The sequence below is a fragment of the Tamandua tetradactyla genome, chromosome 16 (genome assembly GCF_023851605.1).
Source record: "Tamandua tetradactyla isolate mTamTet1 chromosome 16, mTamTet1.pri, whole genome shotgun sequence".
Taxonomy (NCBI): Eukaryota; Metazoa; Chordata; class Mammalia; order Pilosa; family Myrmecophagidae; genus Tamandua; species Tamandua tetradactyla.
In genome coordinates this window covers 13,425,463-13,445,548 of record NC_135342.1, presented here as the reverse complement: position 1 = coordinate 13,445,548, position 20,086 = coordinate 13,425,463, and the positions used below count along the sequence as shown (strand labels likewise).

The 20,086-nt window shown below is 52.7% G+C and overlaps 1 protein-coding gene across 1 annotated transcript in view; it reads left to right on the top strand.

Annotated features, from left to right (window-relative positions):
* Positions 1-20,086, top strand: part of BICRA (BRD4 interacting chromatin remodeling complex associated protein) — an 83,371-nt gene that overhangs the window by 50,554 nt on the left and 12,731 nt on the right. The window contains exons 2-6 of the mRNA XM_077131313.1: positions 7,282-7,327; positions 7,442-7,484; positions 9,348-9,413; positions 11,374-13,317; positions 13,933-14,109. Of these exons, the coding sequence (XP_076987428.1) occupies positions 7,287-7,327; positions 7,442-7,484; positions 9,348-9,413; positions 11,374-13,317; positions 13,933-14,109 (2,271 nt within the window). The 5' untranslated portion in view covers positions 7,282-7,286. The remainder of the gene's footprint in view (positions 1-7,281; positions 7,328-7,441; positions 7,485-9,347; positions 9,414-11,373; positions 13,318-13,932; positions 14,110-20,086) is intronic.

The window sequence follows — 20,086 nt, the reverse complement described above, 5'->3', positions numbered from 1 at the left end:
AACCAAAATGATATTTATTGATTACTTAGCAAGAAATCTGGAGGCCCAGGCAGCCCATGAGGAATTGATAAGAACCCAACAGGCATCCTCTGTTACTGGGCTTATCAGCCTCAGGTTCAATGGCTTCTGGTTATGAAATGGCTGCCACAGCTCCAGTCATCTCAGCTGTATTCAAAGCCTGAAGCAGGGAGAAAAAGACTTTATCCTTAGAGAAACTCTCTTTGTATTCTGGAAGAAAAACTTTCCCAAAGCCTCCCACAATCTTCCCCTATAGTCTTATTGAGCAGAACCCAAGTCTATGCACTTAGGGTTTTACTATTTACAGAACTGTGGCTACTGTGGCTGCAAGGAAGGCGGGGAAAGCGAGTGTCCGATAAAGGAGGTAGAGTACTCCTGGCTTAAGTCTAGTGATTTTAAAGCTTTTTTTAAGTTCACAACTCACAGTAAGAAAGAATATTTATGGCTTACATGACTCAAAATACCTGTCCACACCCAGATTGACTTAAGCAGACCAGTTTCACAAATGAATATTTACCTTTGCCATGTGTGAAGCGCTGTAATATTTTTATTCTATACCAATCCATTGTGTTACATACAATTTTTTTTTTTAAATGCTGGCCACAACCTGACGATTTGATTTCATAACCCTCCAAGGCATGACCCATTGTTTTTTGAAGACTGACTTTTTTGTTTACATTTTGGAATGACAAGTGTTACCCTGAACCACTTCAGCCTTCTTGAGCAGGGAAGGAGGAGGGGTGGGGATTTGGTATTTTAAAAAGCAACAGATGGACTTGGCCACATCTTCTTCACTTCTTATCAGCAAGTGATACGATTCTGTATGCTTTTGTTTTTATTACTTGCAAGTAACCTAAGGGCTCCTAAAATTTGTACTGATAAATTAAATCGGCCATTTGGTACTGGATGGTGGTAATGAAGCACAACATGGTGAATGTAATTTAAAATAGCACGTGAATTGTACACTTGGAAGTGGTTAAAATGGTAACATTTTATGTTGTATGCATGTTACCACAATAACCTTTTTAAAAAAAGAAAATTAAAATTAGCCAGTTTCTAGAGTTTAGCAGGGACTTTTAATTCCGTATTCTGCTAAGCAGTTTGGCTTCTGCACAACTCTTGATGACAACGCAGAACTCCTATTGCATTACAAGTGCTGGAGGAATTCACAGAATTTTCTGGAAGGACACTTTGTCATTGTTGCGTCATTGCTGTTCTCTTCAGCTGGCTGTGGTTTTCAGGCCCTGCTTTTCCTGCTTTTTATAGCATGGTGGTTAAGAGTGAGGTTCTTCAGAATCACAGGTCTGGGTTCAAATTCTGGCCTGCAGTGTGATTTGAGGCACCTGTCCTCTCCCTCAGAGTCTCTTGTTTCCTGAGCTGTGAAATGTGAGTTGTGATTCTTCCTGCTTCCCTGGGAATTGGGAAGAATCAGTGTGTATGGAATCACCACCAGGCCTGGTACCAGCAAAGCACTCAGGAAATGTAGGCTCTTCAAGGTGCATATTAGTCAGTTTGGCTAAGCTATGCTACAGTAACAAGTGAACACCCCCCACCCCACCCCCCAGATCTCAATGGCTTTCACTTACAAAGGCTCATTTCTCATGCTCGTGCATGTGCATGTCCATCGTGGGTTGGCAGTGTCCACGCCATTCTGGGACTCAACTGGAACCATGTGATGACTCTTAAATCTTCTGCTCGAGGGGGTACAGTGCATCCACGTCCAATTCGTTGACCAAACCAAGTCACAGGGTGACCCCTGACATCAGCTGGGCCGGAGGTCTCATCTTTCCAGAATAGGCCCACGGTCAGGGGCAGTCAACGATTTGTTGGGAGTAGTCTCCTACCAGGGCTTGTCCGCAAGGTGCTAGCAACGGTCTTGGCTGGACAACTCTTTGCCCACTAATTGTGCACACGCCCCATCACTTTTTCCATAGCTCTTGAGTGTGTATGTGTGTGTGTGTGTGTTGGCGGCTGCAGTGCCAACCCTGGTTGAGAACCACTGGCATGTGCCCCTCAATCAAGCACCAGGTCTGGTTTGCTTGTTGTGGTATCTTCGGTTCTCCCCCATGCTGGTCACACAGTTGGTGCTGAATAAATGTCCTTTTCACCCTTGAATGAATGAATGGATTTGTTTACCTTCCTCTGTGAGTTCATTAATTCACTCCACAGACATTTCCTGTGCTCCTGCTAGCTGCCATACGCTGAGCAGGTGCTGCAGGCTTGCCCAGCTCTCACCCACAACGCTACCTTTCCAGCAAAGGGCTTTTATCTGTTAGGCAAAGGGCACAGGACTGTGCTAGGTGGGTACATGGCAGCGGCAGCAGCGGCAGCAGCGGCAGCTGCACCGGAATCTGGGGGTTCTTAAAAATGCAGCCATCCTGGCCCTTCTGATTTCTGACCTTCAAAATCGGGGAAAGTTTTGATACTTATTGGGAGGTTATGTAGAGATGGGACTGGTGGCCAGGAGGCAGGGCTGGAAGCCAGAGGGAGTTCTCACTAGCCAGCGATGTTTAATAATACAAAATAAAAACTTCGATGCCAGAAGTAGCGACCCCAGCACCTGCTGTGTGCAAACCCAGGCCAGGCCCTTGCTAAGCGCCCCCAACCTCCACGTGAGAGATGGGACTGGAATTAAGCCCGCTTCACTCCCTGAGCCCACTGAGCACCCAGCACCTGCTCTCACCACATCCATGTCCTCCCATTTTTGTTTCTTCTCTCCCTGCACCTACTACCACTCGGTTATTATTTTACAGATTTTTAAATAAAATGTCCTGCAGTGAAATGGACACATCGTAACAAGTTGCATTTTGAGCGTTTGTGTAGCCCACACCCTTATCACAATGGAGAACATTTCCCTCTCCCCAGAAGTTCCCCATTCCTTTCTGTATCTCTACCACTGAAATAAAAATGCAGAAAAGTTCCCAGAGAGCATTGTGGACCCACCTCCTTGAATGCTGCCGTCCACCTGCGGACCCCGTTTGTGGAAGCCGCTGTCCGGGGCTCCCCCACCTCTGCTTCTGGTCCTGCGGGTAGAAAGGTTGCAGAGCTGGGGTCACCCACGAAACTAGAGCGAGGAGGAGGGAAGGGGGCGCGGGAAGCTGGTGGCTCTGGGAGCTGCTGTGGGTTGCCTTCTGTGAGCGTCTCCAGGCCAGGAGCAGTGCACCCAGAGTCCAGGTGGGCCAGGATTCCCCAGGCTCTCGGGATAGATTGTTTCTAGATCTTTCTAGATCTCTCCAGGATCTGGGACCAGAAAAGGGAAGCCGCTTGGAGCTCCTGTTCTGCCTCCCTCTTCTGTGCCACTCTGTGTTTTCAAGTCTGAAATATTTCCAGCACCCGTGAAATGGCAACAGAGACACACAGGCCCATCTCCTAACTTCATCTTATCTCAACTTTTTTGCCATTTTTGCTTCAGGTCTTAAAACACAAAAGAAAACATGATGAGTGGACCGTCTCTGGGATGATGGTAAAGAGTGGGGCTCTGGGTCCAAATCCCAGCGTGGCCTCTTCCTAGCTGTGGGTTCTGGTCTGTGTCCCTCGCCTCTCTGTGCCTCAGTCCCCTCATCTGCAAAACAGGGATTATAGCAGGACCTGCCTCAGGGATTTAGAGGAGGCAACGTATTTAATACATCCTTAAAACAGCACCCACCCCAAAAGGTAAATAAAATCGAATTTTAAAAAGTAGCATTGTAATTTTCTTTAATTAATTGTAACAAAGGCACTTAATCAGAGCTAAATGTCAATAATAGGGGGGTGTAAGGGGTATAGGGTCTTAATTCTTTGGAAGAAATGAGAATGTTCTCACGTTGACTGCAATGGTGAAGGCATAACTATGTGATTATACCAAGAGGCATTGATTGTACACTTAGGTTGGATTGTAAAGTGTGTGAATAAAACTGTTAAAAAGAAACAAAACAGTGCCCACCGTGTAGTGGCCCGCTGTCAGAGACTTACCATTATCACAGTTATGTCATTAGATCAATGCCCTGTGAGTGAGGTAGAGTGTTCTTTTGTGGTTTTGAAGTCATGTCTATCCTCTCCTCTCTCACCCTCTCCTGAGTCCTTCTCTCTCTCTCTCCACAGCCCTCCGCCCCCACCCCACCCCCGTCACTCTCCTGGGCTCCATCGTTCTCTTTTTCACTGACTTTCTCACGGCCCCTCTCTCCTTCTCTCCCCACAGCTGGCCCCTGAAAGGACGATCCCCAAGTCCCCAGCTGGGGGTCCCGCATAGACCTGGAGTGGACACCCCCCTCCTTTCCTTCATGATTCGTTTGTAGCGCAGGTAACCAGGGAGAACCCCCATTCATTCATTCCTGGAGGGCAACCGCTCTTGTTCCACCTCCCTGAGCCCACCCTGGCCCTGGGTGAGGAAGGAGAGTTCCTTCTCAGCAGAGCCTGGCTTAGAGACATCGCTCAGTCCTTCCCTCTCCAGCCTGGGCCCCCTGGGTCATGTGGGCCATCCTCCTGCCTCCACACCAGCTCCCCAACCTTTCATCTTTCCTCCTTTTCCCAGATTTTTTACAGCTCTTGTCCTCTTGCCCCCTGGGTGGTTGGGAAGGCAGGCGCTTCTAGGCCACAGGTCTGGCCACCCAGGGAGAAGGAAGCATAGGTAAGGGGCTAGGACGTGGAGCAGGAGACGTGTCAGCACCACCTCTGAGTGCAGCCAGAGCTGAGGGCAGGGTCTCTAGGCACCACCCCCAGCTCTGAAAGGAAGAGTGATTGTGCACGTGAGAGCCTGCGTGTGAGGTGTGTGTTTCTGTCTCTGTTGTGTACCCTGTTCTAGATTGGGCTTGTTAACCCGGGGCCCATGAAGGGGGGGGGGGTTCATCCAGGAACCCCAGGAAAGCACAAGTAACCTGCCCACATGCAAGTTTCCTGCAAGAGGGTCTTCAGTTTTCATCAGATTCTCTAAAGAATCGTTCAGAGAAGACCTACAACCAACTATGGGAAGTCCCTGTCCGAGACTGTTAGGGGAGTTGAGAGAATGCTGTTGATCCAGCCAAGGGTGCTTTAGGATTTTTTCTGTGTGCTTATATTTGTTTTTATGGGGGTGGGGGACCCATGCCAGCTACCACATCCTTATTGAGGTCAAGCACTTCTGCCCCCCAAAAAAGGTTAAGAGCTCCCTTGCCTTGGGCTGTGCATTCTCTCCATTCAGGAATCAAATCGCATTTCTTATTGTGCCCTGTATGTGTTATTGGGAAGGAAGGACTCCACAGGATGTGTGGTGAGATGGAAGAATGAGAGGATGTAGGGATGGGTTGGTTTGTGAGTTTGCAAGAAGAGAAAGATGGGTGGATTGGAGAGAGGTTTGGAGAGTTGGAAGGATGAAGAGTTGCAGGGATGTGTGGAAGGGTGGGGGGATGTTTAGAAGTTTGAAAGGATGGAGGGAGAGATGGATAGTTGGCTGGATGAGTTGATGGAGGAATGGATGGATGGATGGATGGTTGGATGGATGGATGGTTGGATAGATGGTTGTTTGGATGGATGGTTGGATGGATGGTTGTTTGGATGGATGGTTGGTTGGATGGTTGTTTGGATGGGTGGATGGATGAATGGATGGATGGTTGAGTGGATGGATGGATGGATGGATGGATGGTTGTTTGGATGGATGGTTGGATGGATGGTTGTTTGGATGGATGGTTGGATGGATGGTTGTTTGGATAGATGGTTGGTTGGATGGTTGTTTGGATGGGTGGATGGATGAATGGATGGATGGTTGAGTGGATGGATGGATGGATGGTTGAGTGGATGGATGGATGGATGGATGGATGGATGGATGGATGGATGGATGGATGGATGGATGGTTGGATGGATGGTTGTTTGGATGGATGGTTGGTTGGATGGTTGTTTGGATGGGTGGATGGATGAATGGATGGATGGTTGAGTGGATGGATGGATGGATGGATGGATGGTTGTTTGGATGGATGGTTGGATGGATGGTTGTTTGGATGGATGGTTGGATGGATGGTTGTTTGGATAGATGGTTGGTTGGATGGTTGTTTGGATGGGTGGATGGATGAATGGATGGATGGTTGAGTGGATGGATGGATGGATGGATGGTTGAGTGGATGGATGGATGGATGGATGGATGGATGGATGGATGGTTGGATGGATGGTTGTTTGGATGGATGGTTGGATGGATGGTTGGATGGATGGTTGTTTGGATGGATGGTTGGATGGATGGTTGTTTGGATGGATGGTTGGTTGGATGGTTGTTTGGATGGGTGGATGGATGGATGGGTAGGTAGTTGTTTGGATGGGTGGTTAGTTGTCTGGTTGATTGAAAGAATAGATAGGTGAGAGGAAAGAGTGAATGGGCAAGTATAGAGAATGTCAGTTTCCTTGTTTTAGAATGGATCTCATAATGTCCCTTCCCGCCCTGGGATTGAACACGCTAACATTTGTGGAGTGCTTAGGATAATGCCTGAGCACTTGACAAACATTAACCATCCTCATCTTTGTTACTGTGATGGCAGCTTCACTCCAGTGGCTTCTCTAACTCAGTGCCCATCTCATAGGACTGTCTCCCATTTTTCTGCCTGGGTTCCCCCTTCATCCTTCCCTTCCTCAAGAACCTCACTGCAAAAGTCTTAAAGAAGAGCCTGAAACACTGAGCCATAAGGTGCTTCTTGCTGCCTACAGTGACTCTGTAGGACAAACCCTTGGCCCACTGCCACACTGGGCCAGGTCCTGTGTTCAGAGTGACAGACCGCGTGGTGGGGTGGAACTTGTTATGCAGCTATAGATAGCTGATACAGCTCCTCGTGGCCTCGCCACCTCAGGCTCAGGCGCTCTCCTGCCTGGGTTCAAGTCCTAGCTCTGCCAGCTGAGAGATGGGTAATGGCCATCTGTGCCACTAGTCTTACATCTGTACAGTAGCGGGACAGGACCCACCTCTGAGGATGCTGTGAGGACTGACTTAGTTAGATGTGTGTGAAGCCTTTAGCCCAGATCTTCCCATCAACAGGGCTCAGTCAGCCTTGGTTGAGGTCATTGTCAGGTGCTGGGTAAAGAGATGAGGGAGTATGGGATGCAGGGGAGGGGAAGGAAGCTGCCCCTGGTAGGAGGTTTGGGCAGGGGAGGGAACCTGGGCGGTGCTCCCATCCACCCCTTCCCCTCCCCACAGGCTCAAGGGAGCAGAAACTCTGACCCCTTGGAGACCTGGGTCTGGGGAATGGTCCTTGAAGGGGTGGGGGCTGCCAAGCAAGCTACCAAAATCTAACCTTGTCTCCCTCGCCCTCTACCTGGCCCCTCCCCATCCAGTGGCGATGGATGATGAGGACGGGAGATGCTTACTAGACGTGATCTGGTGAGTAATGGGCTCCCCGCCCCTTGCCCTCTGTCCCAGAGCATCCCTGTCCTTCCCATCACCTTCCACCCCCACTCCTCACCTCCTCAGTGTCTCTTCCCTTCTCTCTTTCAGTGACCCTCAGGCTCTCAATGATTTCTTGCATGGATCCGAGAAGGTAAGTGCTGGGGCAGGGTGAGACCTTACTCAGAGCAGGGGGTGGATGGAATCGGGAGCTGGAGAGACAGGGAGTGAGACACAGCCCCTTGGCTCTGTCTGAGTCTCCCTGTGCCATTTCTGGGCCAGATACCGGGGCTACGGTGGTGATCAAAACAGATGGCAAATCCCTGCCCTCACGCCATAGACATTTCCTTGGTCAACATGAAGCCGTTAAGTAATAAAGGCGATGGCAGAAAGTGCCCTGTAAGATATGATAAGAAATAATAATGGCACTTGTACAACAAAAGAAGTTGAAAAGAAAATGAATGGGGATGAGGGATTTAACTGGTATGCTCAGGGAGGCTCACTTTTGAGGAGGTGACATTGAAGATAAGACCCAAGGGCTCCAACAGAGACGGCCAGGAAGCTCCTGGCAGGGGGAAGAGCACATGGCAAGGTGGAACGTGCTTGGCGTGTTTGAGGAACAGAAAGAAGACTGGTGGGGTCACACTGAAGTGGGGACTTGGTAGGAGGTGAGACTGGAATGGATGGTAGTCACCAGATCATGCCAGGCCTGGAAGCCCCCGGTAGAGAAGTTAAGCTTTTATTCTGAGTGTGGCTGGAAACTGATGGTTATTAAATGGGATAATCTGGCATGCACCCCAGAGAATGGAATAAAATGGAGCCTGCAAGGTGGGGGGTTGGAGGGACTGCATTAGCTAGCTATGGCTGTGTAACAAATTACCCCAACACTCAGCGTTTTGAAACAGCATTAGTTATCTCGCAGCTTCTGAGGGCCAGAAGCCTAGGTGCCACCGAGCTGGGGGGTGTGGCTCCAAGTCTCTCCTGGGGTTGCGTTGGGATGTTGGCGGGGGCCAGGGGACCTGCCGTGGTTAGGCCTCAGCCCCTCGCCACACGGGCCTCTCTGCAGGGCTGCCTGAGCATCCCCCCAGCATGGCAACTGGCTTCCCCCAGAGCCACTGACCAGGGAGAGGGAGCAGGGTGGCCACAGCACCTTTTATGGCCCTGTGTCCAGAGTCACATGCCATCACTTCTGCCTCATATTCTTTTGAAACAAGTCACTAAGTCCAGCCCACGCTCCAAGGGAAGGGAATTGAGCTCCGTCTCTGGAAAGAAGGAGAATCAAATGATCTGTGGGCACGAGGAGACTGCTACAGGGCAGGCAGTGGAGGAGGCATGAGGCTTCGAATTTGGGATCCTTTGGGGGACATGGAGTCAACTGGACTTGCTGGTGATGTCGAGGAAGAGAGAATTGTCCAGGATGACTCTTGGATTTGGGCTAGAGCAGCCGCTCAGATGGTGGTTTGGGGCTGTCGGACATTGGAATCTGGGGTTCTGGAGAGAAACTAGGGAGGCTGCAGCCTGGGATAAGCACTCATGGGCGCATAAGTGGGCGCCACACCCTGATGTTGGCCCTGGCAGCAGAGCAGTTCTCTGCCCCAGAGACAGGGGTGCCGGACGCCTAGGTGGGTTCATGCCAGGTACTGGGGCTGTATAGAGAAAGGAGTGAGTGAGTAAGAAGGGACTGGGGTGGTTGGGAGAAGGTGGCGCCTGGGGCAGGTCCCGAAGATGTGTTACCAGAGAGACTGAGGCAGAGACCCAGATGCTGGTGTCCACGCCGGGCTGAGGGCGCACCTCGGAGGCCAGGCCCGGGCTCAGTGTTGAGGGCGCCTGGGTTTTGAGTCTGTGGCCAAGCCCCTTTCTTGTGGACCTCTTATCTGGGGGCAAAGCTTTTCATATACGCCAGCCCCCTCCTGCGTCTTTTTGTCCCGTGTCGCCCTGCATCAGTGCCGCTCTAGTGCCGGGACCTGCTCGGGCCCTGCTGACGTTCGGCCTTGTTGGGGCGCGGGTTTTGTTGCAGCTCGACAGCGACGACCTCCTGGATAACCCCGGGGAGCCCCAAAGCGCCTTCTACGAAGGTCCTGGGGTAAGTGGCCCTAGGCTCCCAGCTCACCCAGGTTGCCTGTGATGGTGGGGTGTTGGGGCTCATCCCCCTGAGGGTCTTGGCCCAGAGGGGCATGGGGTGGACCTGCCAGCAGCTGGGGTGGGGTGGGAGGCGTGGCTGCTGGGCCCACCTTGGCTGCGCGGGAGGGAGCAGAGGTGGGGGGCTCTGGGTGCCGACTCGGGTAAGGCGGGCCGCACCCCGCAAGCCCTTGGAAGGGGGAGGTGAGGACCAGGCCTAGGTCCCTGGCCTCGGGGCCTTAGAGGGGCAGCTGGCTCACGGCCACCCTGGGGGTTGAGGCAGCCATGGTGCAGGTTCAGTCACCCCTCTGAGCGGTGGGGGAAGGCCAGGTCCAGGGCCAAGGGTCTACTTGCCCACACACCTTCTCCACCTGGAAAGGAAGGCAGGGCTGACGAGTCGAGCCATACTAGGGAGCCCAGTGGACATTTATTGAGCACCTCCTGTATGCCTGACTGATGGGCCCATTACTAAATGCCGGTTGTCCACATGGCATGGTCTCCCTCCTTCCCACTCATGCCCTCTCCCCTCCCCCTTCCCCCTCCCCCCTCTCCCCTTCCCCCTCCCCCCTCTCCCCTTCCTCCCTCCTGCTCCCTTCCCCTCTTCCTCCTTAGAACTTCAATTCTTAGGCCGGGCCCTTTACAGGAATTTTCACTTAATTCTTTCAACCACCCTAGTAACATAAAATCATTTCTCTTTAAGACTAAGTGATATAAGTGATTAAATCTGGAAACTCAGCCAACAAATACCCATCACATTAGTGTTATTAAATTCATAGACCCCAGTAAGAACAGTGGTGCATCATACAGTTTTGTAATCATTATCCTCCTCTCTATCATTTTTTGGGCCCATAGGTGCCCAGTTGTGCTCTGAGCACTGCCATCGTGCGTGAGCACAGAGAGTTTTCTGTTCTGTTGTCCCCATTCAGCAGTCATGAAGCTGGAGGCTCGGGGGCCCAGCAGCCTGCCTGGCTCACCATCCCCTCATCAGCCAGTGACCCGAGCCATTTGCCCGTCCCCTCATGGGGGGCTCTTAACCACACAAAAACGAGAAGGGCAATAATAAAAATAACAATAAAACAAGAGTGGCAGCCAGTGTTGCTCAGACACCTGCTTGGAAGCCCTCCACCCAAAGAAACTTGGAATTTTTCAAACGACAGGTTTTGAACCGTCGCCTGGCCCCTTTTTGGTGGGTGTTAGCTGCCGTGACCATAAGGGATGCGTGTCGAGCGTCACTCACACATGCAAACGTGCATTCCTGTATATGGGGGTTGTAGGTCGTCGTGTTGTGTATTTACGTACTGCACGTGTCCTGCATCGTGGTGGGAAGTTGCCACCAGTGGATGGCACTCGGGAGACCCAGCGCTCACACGGAACCAGCACGCCGCGGGGCTCACAGAAGCCGCTGCTGCCGCCGTGTTATCTATGCTCCGACGGAGCCACCGTCTTCTACTCAAAACCTTTGGAGCCAGATAGGTGTTAGAATCCAGAATCTTTCAGATTCCAGGGCATTGTGGCGTGGGTGCCACGTGTGACGGGACACACGCAGTCACCCTCCATGACACTTTTCATCAGGAATGCCCCAGCAGCCCAGGGCAGGTTTTGGTGCCAAAAGAGTTTTGCCAACATTAGAGCATTTTGGGTTTGGAATCGCAGATAAGGATTGCAGGCCAGTGTTGCTATTACATTTTTTTGTTAAGGACACTGTGCTGATGTGTATACATGGGGAAACTGAGGCCAGATTAAGCAAGCCCCAGGTTGCCTAGCCAACCCCAGTGTAGCTGGGATCTGAATCCACGTCTGACCATTTGCAGACAGTGCTCCTGGCCTTGCTACCCTGGCCCCTGGATTTCCATCTCTCCTACTGTGTCCCAAGTCCAGCCCCTTGCTAACCTCAGCTCTTTCCTTCTCACCTTACCCGGACTCAGCTCCATGTACAAGAAGCTGCCGGCAACCATTTGAACCCAGAGCCCAGCCAGCCAGCCCCCAGCGTGGACCTTGACTTTCTGGAAGATGACATCCTGGGCTCACCCTCGGCAGGAGGCGGTGGCGGGAGCAGTGGGGGAACCGACCAGCCCTGCGACATCCTCCAACAGAGTCTCCAGGAGGCCAACATCACTGAACAGACGCTCGAGGCTGAGGCCGAGCTGGACCTGGGCCCCTTCCAGCTGCCCACCCTGCAGCCCGCGGATGGTGGGGCAGGTCCGACAGGTGCTGGAGGGGCGGCCGCCGTGGCCCCAGGGCCACAGGCCCTCTTCCCCGGTGGTGCTGACCTGCTGGGGCTGCAGGCTCCACCCACTGTGCTGACCCACCAGGCCCTGGTGCCGCCCCAGGACGTGGTCAGCAAGGCCCTGAGTGTCCAGCCCTTCCTGCAGCCCGTCGGCCTGGGCAACGTGACGCTGCAGCCCATCCCAGGCCTCCAGGGCCTGCCCAATGGCAGCCCCGGGGGTGCCACGGCCGCCACGCTTGGCCTGGCGCCCATCCAGGTGGTGGGCCAGCCTGTCATGGCGCTCAACCCGCCCGCCTCCCAGCTCCTGGCCAAGCAGGTGCCTGTCAGCGGCTACCTGGCCTCAGCGGCCGGCCCCTCAGAACCAGTGACCCTGGCGTCGGCCGGAGTCTCGCCCCAGGGGGCCGGCCTGGTGATCCAGAAGAACCTCCCCGCCGTGGCCACCACGCTCAATGGGAATTCGGTGTTCGGAGGGGCAGGGGCCGCCACGGCAGCAGCCAGCGGGGCGTCCTCGGGTCAGCCGCTGGCGGTGGCCCCGGGCCTGGGCCCGTCGCCGCTGGTGCCCGCGCCCAACGTGATCCTGCACCGCACGCCCACGCCGATCCAGCCCAAGCCCGCCGGGGTGCTGCCGCCCAAGCTCTACCAGCTGACCCCCAAGCCCTTTGCCCCCACGGGTGCCACGCTCACCATCCAGGGCGAGGCAGGGGGCCTCCCGCAGCAGCCCAAGGCCCCCCAGAACCTGACTTTCATGGCGGCGGGCAAGGCGGGCCAGAACGTGGTGCTGTCGGGCTTCCCGGCGCCCGCCCTGCCGGCCAACGTGTTCAAGCAGCCCCCGGCCACCTCGGCGGGCGCGGCCCCGCCCCAGCCCCCCGGGGCCCTGAGCAAGCCCATGAGCGTCCACCTCCTGAACCAGGGCAGCAGCATCGTCATCCCTGCCCAGCACATGCTGCCTGGCCAGAACCAGTTCCTGCTGCCCGGCGCCTCGGCCGTCCAGCTCCCCCAGCCACTCTCAGCCCTGCCGGCCAACGTCGGCGGACAGATCCTGGCGGCGGCGGCCCCCCACGCGGGCGGACAGCTCATCGCGAACCCCATCCTCACCAACCAGAACCTGGCGGGCCCACTCAGCTTGGGCCCCGTGCTGGCCCCCCACTCTGGGGCCCACAGTGCCGCCCACATCCTCTCAGCCGCCCCCATCCAGGTGGGCCAGCCGGCCCTCTTCCAGATGCCCGTGTCCCTGGCCGCTGGCAGCCTGCCCACGCAGAGCCAGCCGGCCCCCACTGGCCCTGCCGCCACCACCGTCCTCCAGGGCGTCACCCTGCCGCCCAGCGCCGTGGCCATGCTCAACGCCCCTGATGGCCTGGTGCAGCCCGCAGCCCCCACTGGGGAGGCCGCGCCTGTCCTCGCGGTGCAGACAGCGCCCCAGGTGCCCCCTGCCGTCAGCACGCCGCTGCCGCTGGGCCTCCAGCAGCCCCCCGTGCAGCCGCAGGCCCCGACCCCCCAGGCCGCCGCCACGCCTCAGGCCACCACCCCCCAGCCCAGCCCAGGCCTGGCGTCCAGCCCAGAGAAGATTGTCCTTGGGCAGCCGCCCTCGGCCACCGCCGCGGCCATCCTTACTCAGGACTCCATGCAGATGTTCCTGCCCCAGGTAACCAGGGCCCGCGGGCCGGGGGCAGGGAGTGGCACAAAGGGCCCCCCAGGGGCTGGGGCGGGCAGGGGCCGGGGCTGAGGTGGTAGCAGGGAGGGCTTTCCAAGGCCGGAGAGCAAGTCGGAGACCCATCCGTGCTCCGGATCCAGGGACCCCTGGGAGTCCCAGGGACCGAGAAGGACAGACTGAAGGACTGCCAGAGAGAAAGTAGACAGACTGACGCAGAGAAATGAAACAGTTAGCTGGCTGACAGACAGACAGGGAGACTGACAGACTGATAGATGGACAAGGAGACAGGCTGACTGCCTGACCGCCGGATGACTGGAGGGGGATCACAGTGAGTGAGCAAGTTACAGACAGACAGATGGTGGAGCCGGAAGACAGATGGACAGGAACTTGGAGAGCAAGGGGCTGTCCAGGAAGCGGCCTCCCCGGCACCTCTGCCCCGGGGCCCTGAGCCTCCCCCAGCCGCTGCGTGGGGCACTCCTCCCTCCCGGTTCCCCAGCACCCCCTTCACTGGAGCGCCGGAGGTGTCACTGCGGGAAGGGGGTCTCAGGTGGGGAGGCTGAGGGGCCGTGGGGCGGCCTCTGACCCTGTGTGGGGTGCCCGTTTCAGGAGAGGAGCCAGCAGCCCCTCTCCGCGGAGGGCCCCCACCTCTCCGTGCCTGCCTCGGTCATAGTCAGCGCCCCGCCTCCCGCCCAAGACCCAGCCCCGAGCACCCCCGTCGCCACAGGAGCTGGCCTCGGCCCTCAGGCCCCCGACAGCCAGGCCTCCCCGGCTCCGGCCCCCCAGGTAGAGGAACCCCAGCCCCCCAGTCCCCAGCTGGGACTGAGCCTCACCCCCTCGCCCCTCCCTCCCTTGCGCCCTCCTTGCTCTCTGGCTGCCCTGCCTGCCTCTCTGTCTCGCTGACTTGGGAAATGGCGCTCTCCTCTGCTCCCAGGTAGTTCCTCCGTGTCCCCTGACAGACCTGGAGGCTTCCGACCAGGGCCAGCCCTTGGGAATCCACACTCTGGGCAGGGATATGAGATGCACACAGAATATGAGATAATGGACCTTTATTATTTCCTGAAATTGTAATTTTCATATCTGGTTTACTGATACATTCACAGAGTTCAAACTTTAGAAGTTACAGAAAGATCTCTAGTGAAAAGCCCATCCCCCCCAACCTCGACCTCCTGGTTTCCCCCCTCAAGGCAGTTTCTTGTATTTCTTTTCCTTTCCCTCACACAGACAAGCCAAACCATTATATTCCACAAATATACATTCTGTGCCAGGTGTTTTACGAGATTCATTCCTAGGGTGACCGGATGTCTGGGTGTATCCAGAGCTGGGGCCAATTTTGCACCTTTCTTTTGTCATTTACAACTTGAACTGCGAGACTGGTCTTCATTCTTTTATACAACTGTGTGGTATTCCACTGTATGAATGCACTATTATTGATTTAACCAGTTTCTCATCAGACACTTAGGTCACTTCTGATCTCTAGTTAACACAAATGAGGCTATAAAGAACAACTTTGTACATGTGTCATTTTGTAGGATAATTTCTTTAAAAAGAAAGTGCTGGGTCTAAGGTCTGTGTGTTTGTAGAATTGGCAGGCATTGCCAAATTGCCCTCCATGGGAGACAGTTGGGAATTTTCCATGGAGCATCAGTTGATTTAACCTCTACCAGCGTATATGATTTGGGCCTCTTTTCCCACCACCTCACCAATGAATTGAACTTGGCCAATCTGATAGGTGAAAAATAGTCTTATTTTGTTTTAATTTGTGTATTTTATCATGAAGTAGTTTAAGCAGGTTTTCATATATTAAGAACTGTTCATCTTTTCTTGTCTGTAGGATTGTCTGTTCATACCCTTTGCCATTTTAAAATTTGGGTTAATGGCCATTTTCTTGTTGATTTGTAGGAACTCTTTACGTATTAGGAAAATTAGCCTTTTTATCTCATGTGTCATAAGGACTTGAGAGGTTATGGAAGGCTTACCTTTTAATCTGGAAAATTGGATGTTGAACTGTTTCAAAAATGATCTGAGGGAACAAGCTCTAGATAAATGTTCGCCGTTATTATTTTTAACTATTGCTGTTATGGGGTAGAGCATGAGACCAGTCCAGAGTCACAGTTCAGAGGGACATGGGACCAAGCTGGCACCAGGTCACATCCACCCAGGGAGGAAACCAAGGCAGGAGCAAGAGAGGATGACAGGTGAGGAGCCACCTGGCACATGAGACATGGAAATTGGAAGCACGAGTCAGGCATGGGCCTGGGTCCATGCCCTCTCCAAGCCTCCCCTCCTCACCTATAAGCTGGGCACAGCCTGAATCCCTTCTTCAGTGCTGTGGCTATGAGACAGGTGAGATGCCTGAGGTCAGAGCTCTGTAAATGTGCTCTACCTGCCAATGCTGTAAATTCATCAAGTGTTTGTTCAGCACCTACTCTGTGCCAGATATTTTACTAGATTCATTCCTAGGGTGACCAGATATCCAGGTGTACCCAGGACTGAGGGAGTTCTCAGACCCTCCCAGGTCACCCTACTCCCTCCTTCCAGTGTCTGCTCAGCTCTCCCCATGATAATGCAGACTCTTTGAGGGCGGAGAGCTTTGTTTGTCCTGTCCTGCTGTATCCCAGCACGAAGAGCCGAACCGTGGGTGGACTTGCAGTGAACATTTGTTGAATACACAAATGAAGGAAAGGACCCAGCCATAGGTACTGAACTCCCACTGTGTGCTGGCTCTGTGCTGAGGCTGTCACAGAGAAATCAAAGAGAGAGAAAACTTCCTAAGGGGAGACACTGTTAAAATGCAGTTAAAAAGCCCAATAGATAAAAAGTATTGGCAGTGAGGGCAGCAGAGGGAGCCCACGAGGAGACGAGAGCGGAGGTGCCTGCTCTGGGGAGATGGTCAGGAAAGGCCTCTGTGGCCTGAAGGAAGAGAAGGAAACAGCTCTATAGGAGCAGGTTAGGGTGGGAGCCTCCATAGGTCTGGGCATAGCACAGGCAGGGGATTGTGCTGGAATGTTCAAGGAGCTGAAAGGCAGTTGGAGGGGAGTGGAGGGAGATGAGCTCAGAGAGGTCGGCGGGGGCCTTATAGTCTGAAACCCAGAAGAGAGTTTCCAGCTTGGCCACGGCATGATCTGATTTACACGATTTTTAACCATCCTTGGCTACCAGTTGGAAAATGGTTTAGCAGGAGACAAGAGTGGAAGCCTGAAGACCAGGAGGTGGCTGGTGTAGACGTTCAGGAGCAAGGTGGCCGAGTTCAAAGCTCCGGATGGGGACAGTGGAGACGGAGACAAGTGGAAGGGTTAGGGGCAGTTGGGAACTTGCTTAAGGACTGGAGACCTGAGGAAGAGATGATTTTCTGAATGATAACACATTTTCCCCAGGAACTGTTCCAAGTACTTTTTAAGCATTATCCCATTTGAAACTCGCAACAAAATAGATGCTTTATTATCCCTATTTTACAGACAAAGCTGAGGCACAAAGACATTAAGCAGCTTGCCCAGGGTCACCCAACCAGTGGTAGAGGCTGGGTTCAAACCCTGGTATGGAGTTGCCAGGCACACTTAGGGTCCTGAGAAAGATGGGCCTGGGTGTGAACCCAGCTCTCCTCAGCGCTCTCCGAGTAGCAGTTTACCGTCAGTAAGATGGGAATAAGGCTGCCACCTCGCACATTGGTGCTGCGCAGAGCAGGCGCTCAGGGGCAGCTACTTACTATTCCCTAATAGTGGTGCTGGTGCTAGGGGTGAGCTCTGAGAGGAAAGATCAGTGTTCACAGGTGGGGTGGCAGCAGGTGTGCCAACCACAGCGTCTGGCGTGGTGGAAGGTTCTCAGTGAGCAAGTGGGTGGGTGGATGGATGGTGACTGGGTAGATATGCGGGTAGGAATATAGATGGAAGAACAGATGGATGAATGGACGGACGGGCACGCGGGTGGGTGGGTAGACAGACAGACAGACAGGAGGATGCATGGTTGGGAGGGTAGGTGGATGAACGCTTGGACAGGTGGGCAGGTGGGCAGGTTGACGAAAGAACACAGACATGCACGAACATAAACACGGCCAGCGCACCAGCTCGGAACTTCCGTGCATGTGCTGAGAGCCCTGCCCTCAGGGTGAGCTTTGTGGCCTTGTGTTTCCCTCATCCTGCATCCCCAAGCCCCTGCTCTGTCTTTTACAGGGAAGTTCTGGGAATAGCAGTGACCAAGGTAGCCCTGACCCTACCTTCATGGGGCCCCCAGTACAGGATTGATTTTGTCATCAGCACCTTAGGTCTTGAAATTGTCCCTTGATGGGGCCCTGACTTTCAGGGGTACGTCATTGGCTGCCCCATTCAGGAAGCCCAGGGCCTGTTATTTATTGTCTATATTAGTTTTTTATTTGAATCAACTTTTGTTGTTGTTAGTCAAAAAGTGTCCCATGGTCCTGATTTTAAAAATTCAAATAATTGGGCGGGCCACGATGGCTCAGCAGGCAGGGAATGCTTTCCTGTGATGCCAGAGGACCCAGGTTCGATTCCTGGTGCCTGCCCATGTTAAAAAAAAAAAAAAAAAATTCAAATAATTTAAAAAGAGCAAAGATACAAGTAAGTCTTGCTCTTAGCAGAATTTCTGACCCACTCGCTGGAGATAACCACCCCTCCTAGTTCTTGAGAACCATTGCAGACCAGGGTTTCTCTGTCAGCACCGTGGACATCTGGGCCCTGATCAGGCTTGGTGTCGGGACATGTCCTGTGCACCTCAGGCTTTGACAGTTTCCCTGCTGTCTACCCACCAGATGCCAGCGGCACCCCCCGCATCTGCTAGTCTCAGCAACCAGAAATATCTCCAGATACTGCCACGACTTGTGGGGGGCCGACTCACTCCCCATTGAGAATTGCTATTGTAGAGGATTCTGCACATATACAGGAACCCTTCACTGGCTGAACTCAGCTCTCCAAACTCTGGACCCAAATAGATTCATAGCCAGAGCGTGTGAGTGTGTAGTGTGTGCGCCTTGCATACGAGCATGTGTTTTCCCTTTGTTTTTTTATACACACAGAAGCATGCTTTGCTCACTTAATATCTTGGAGCACTGGCTTTCAAACTTTTTCTCACTGGCACCCAGAATAAGGATTCTATTTTACATCTTACACCCAAAAGACGCACAAGAGTATATGCATCACTGAAACAAAAGTTTCATGAAATAATACCTGTTGCTACTTTCTGTGTGTGTTGCACGCTGGTATTTTTCTATTCTTTTTCCGCTTTTCTTTTTAAATGCTGGTCGCACCCTGTGAAGTGATTTGAGCCATTACTCATGGGTCACCGTGTACAGTTTGAAAACCGTCCTCCAGGTGAATTGTTGCCTGGGTGGTGTAGTGTGGTTGTTAGGAGAGTGGATTCCAGAGCCAGACTGTTGGGGTTCAAATCCTGATTCGGGCACTTACAGGCTCAGTGACTTGGGGCAAGTGATTTTACCTCTCTGTGTCTCAGTGTCCCTACCTGCACAATGAGGATGACGATAACAGCGTCTCCTTCATGGGATCGTTACGAGAAAATTACATAATCTATATACAGAGTGCTTGGGACAGGATCTGGCGAGGCATAAGTGTTCCAAAAGTGAATAAAGCCAGGGATCGGCATACTTTTTCTATAAAGAGTCAGGTAGTAAATACTTCGGCTTTTCAGGCCACACGGTCTCTGCCTGCTGTCTTAACACTAGGCAGCAGCAGACGCACGGAAATGATTGAGCGCGGCTGTGTTCTAATAAAACTTTAGGTATGGACACTAAAATTTGCATTTCATATACTTTTCACAAGTCACAAAAATATTCTTCTGAATTCTTTTTTCAACCATTTAAAGTGTAAAAACCACTTCTCACTTGTGGGCCCTACAAAAACAGGCAGTGGGCTGCAGGGGACCCTTGGGCCATTGTTTGCTGACTCCTGGTGCAAGCGCTAGCTGTACTTATGAGAATATAGAACCCCTCCCTTGTTCTTTTAACATCCTTGGCATATTTCATTATGGGGCCATACCATAATCAATTCATTCTGTTCCTTAGTCATGAATAGATGAGGTGGTGTCCTGTGTGCTTGTTAACAAACAACACTACTATAAATATTCATGCAGCTGGACTTTGCACACATGTGTGAAGATATCCACAGGATAAATTTATAGACATGCAATTACCAGATCAGAGGGTATACTCATTCAAAAGATTTTATGGCGAGTGCTAAACTGGTTGCTCCCCCAAAATGGTTTTGCCAACGAAGGCTGCCTCCAGCAGTTTTCCCAACGCCGTGTGTGCAAATGGCTCACACTTCGCCAGGCTGACAAATGTCCCCCTCCTGTGCTTTTCTTTAATTGTGCATGGAGTTGGGCATGCTGCCGTCTCCACGTGGGCAGTTGGAATTTCTCGATAAACAGTCCTCTCATAGGGTAGCCTTTTTTTTTTTTTATGATTATAAAAATAATTACATGCTCATTTAGAGAATTTAGAAAACATAGAAAAAGAACTAGGAAGAAAAATTAATCACCCGTAATACCACTGTGCAGAAGCTATTTGTAACGTTTTGCTGTGGAGTTTCCTTTTAATCTTTTTTCCCCCTCCCTTCCATTTAGAACATTTTTAAAGAGAGTTATTATATTCAATATAATCAATATTCAATATTGATTATGGATCAATCATCAGAATATATATATATATAAAGTGAAGGAAAAGCCCCCCCCCAGCCCCTCTGCTCTCAGCCCCCTACCTGTCCCACGCCCTCCAGACATGACAGCTGCCTACTCT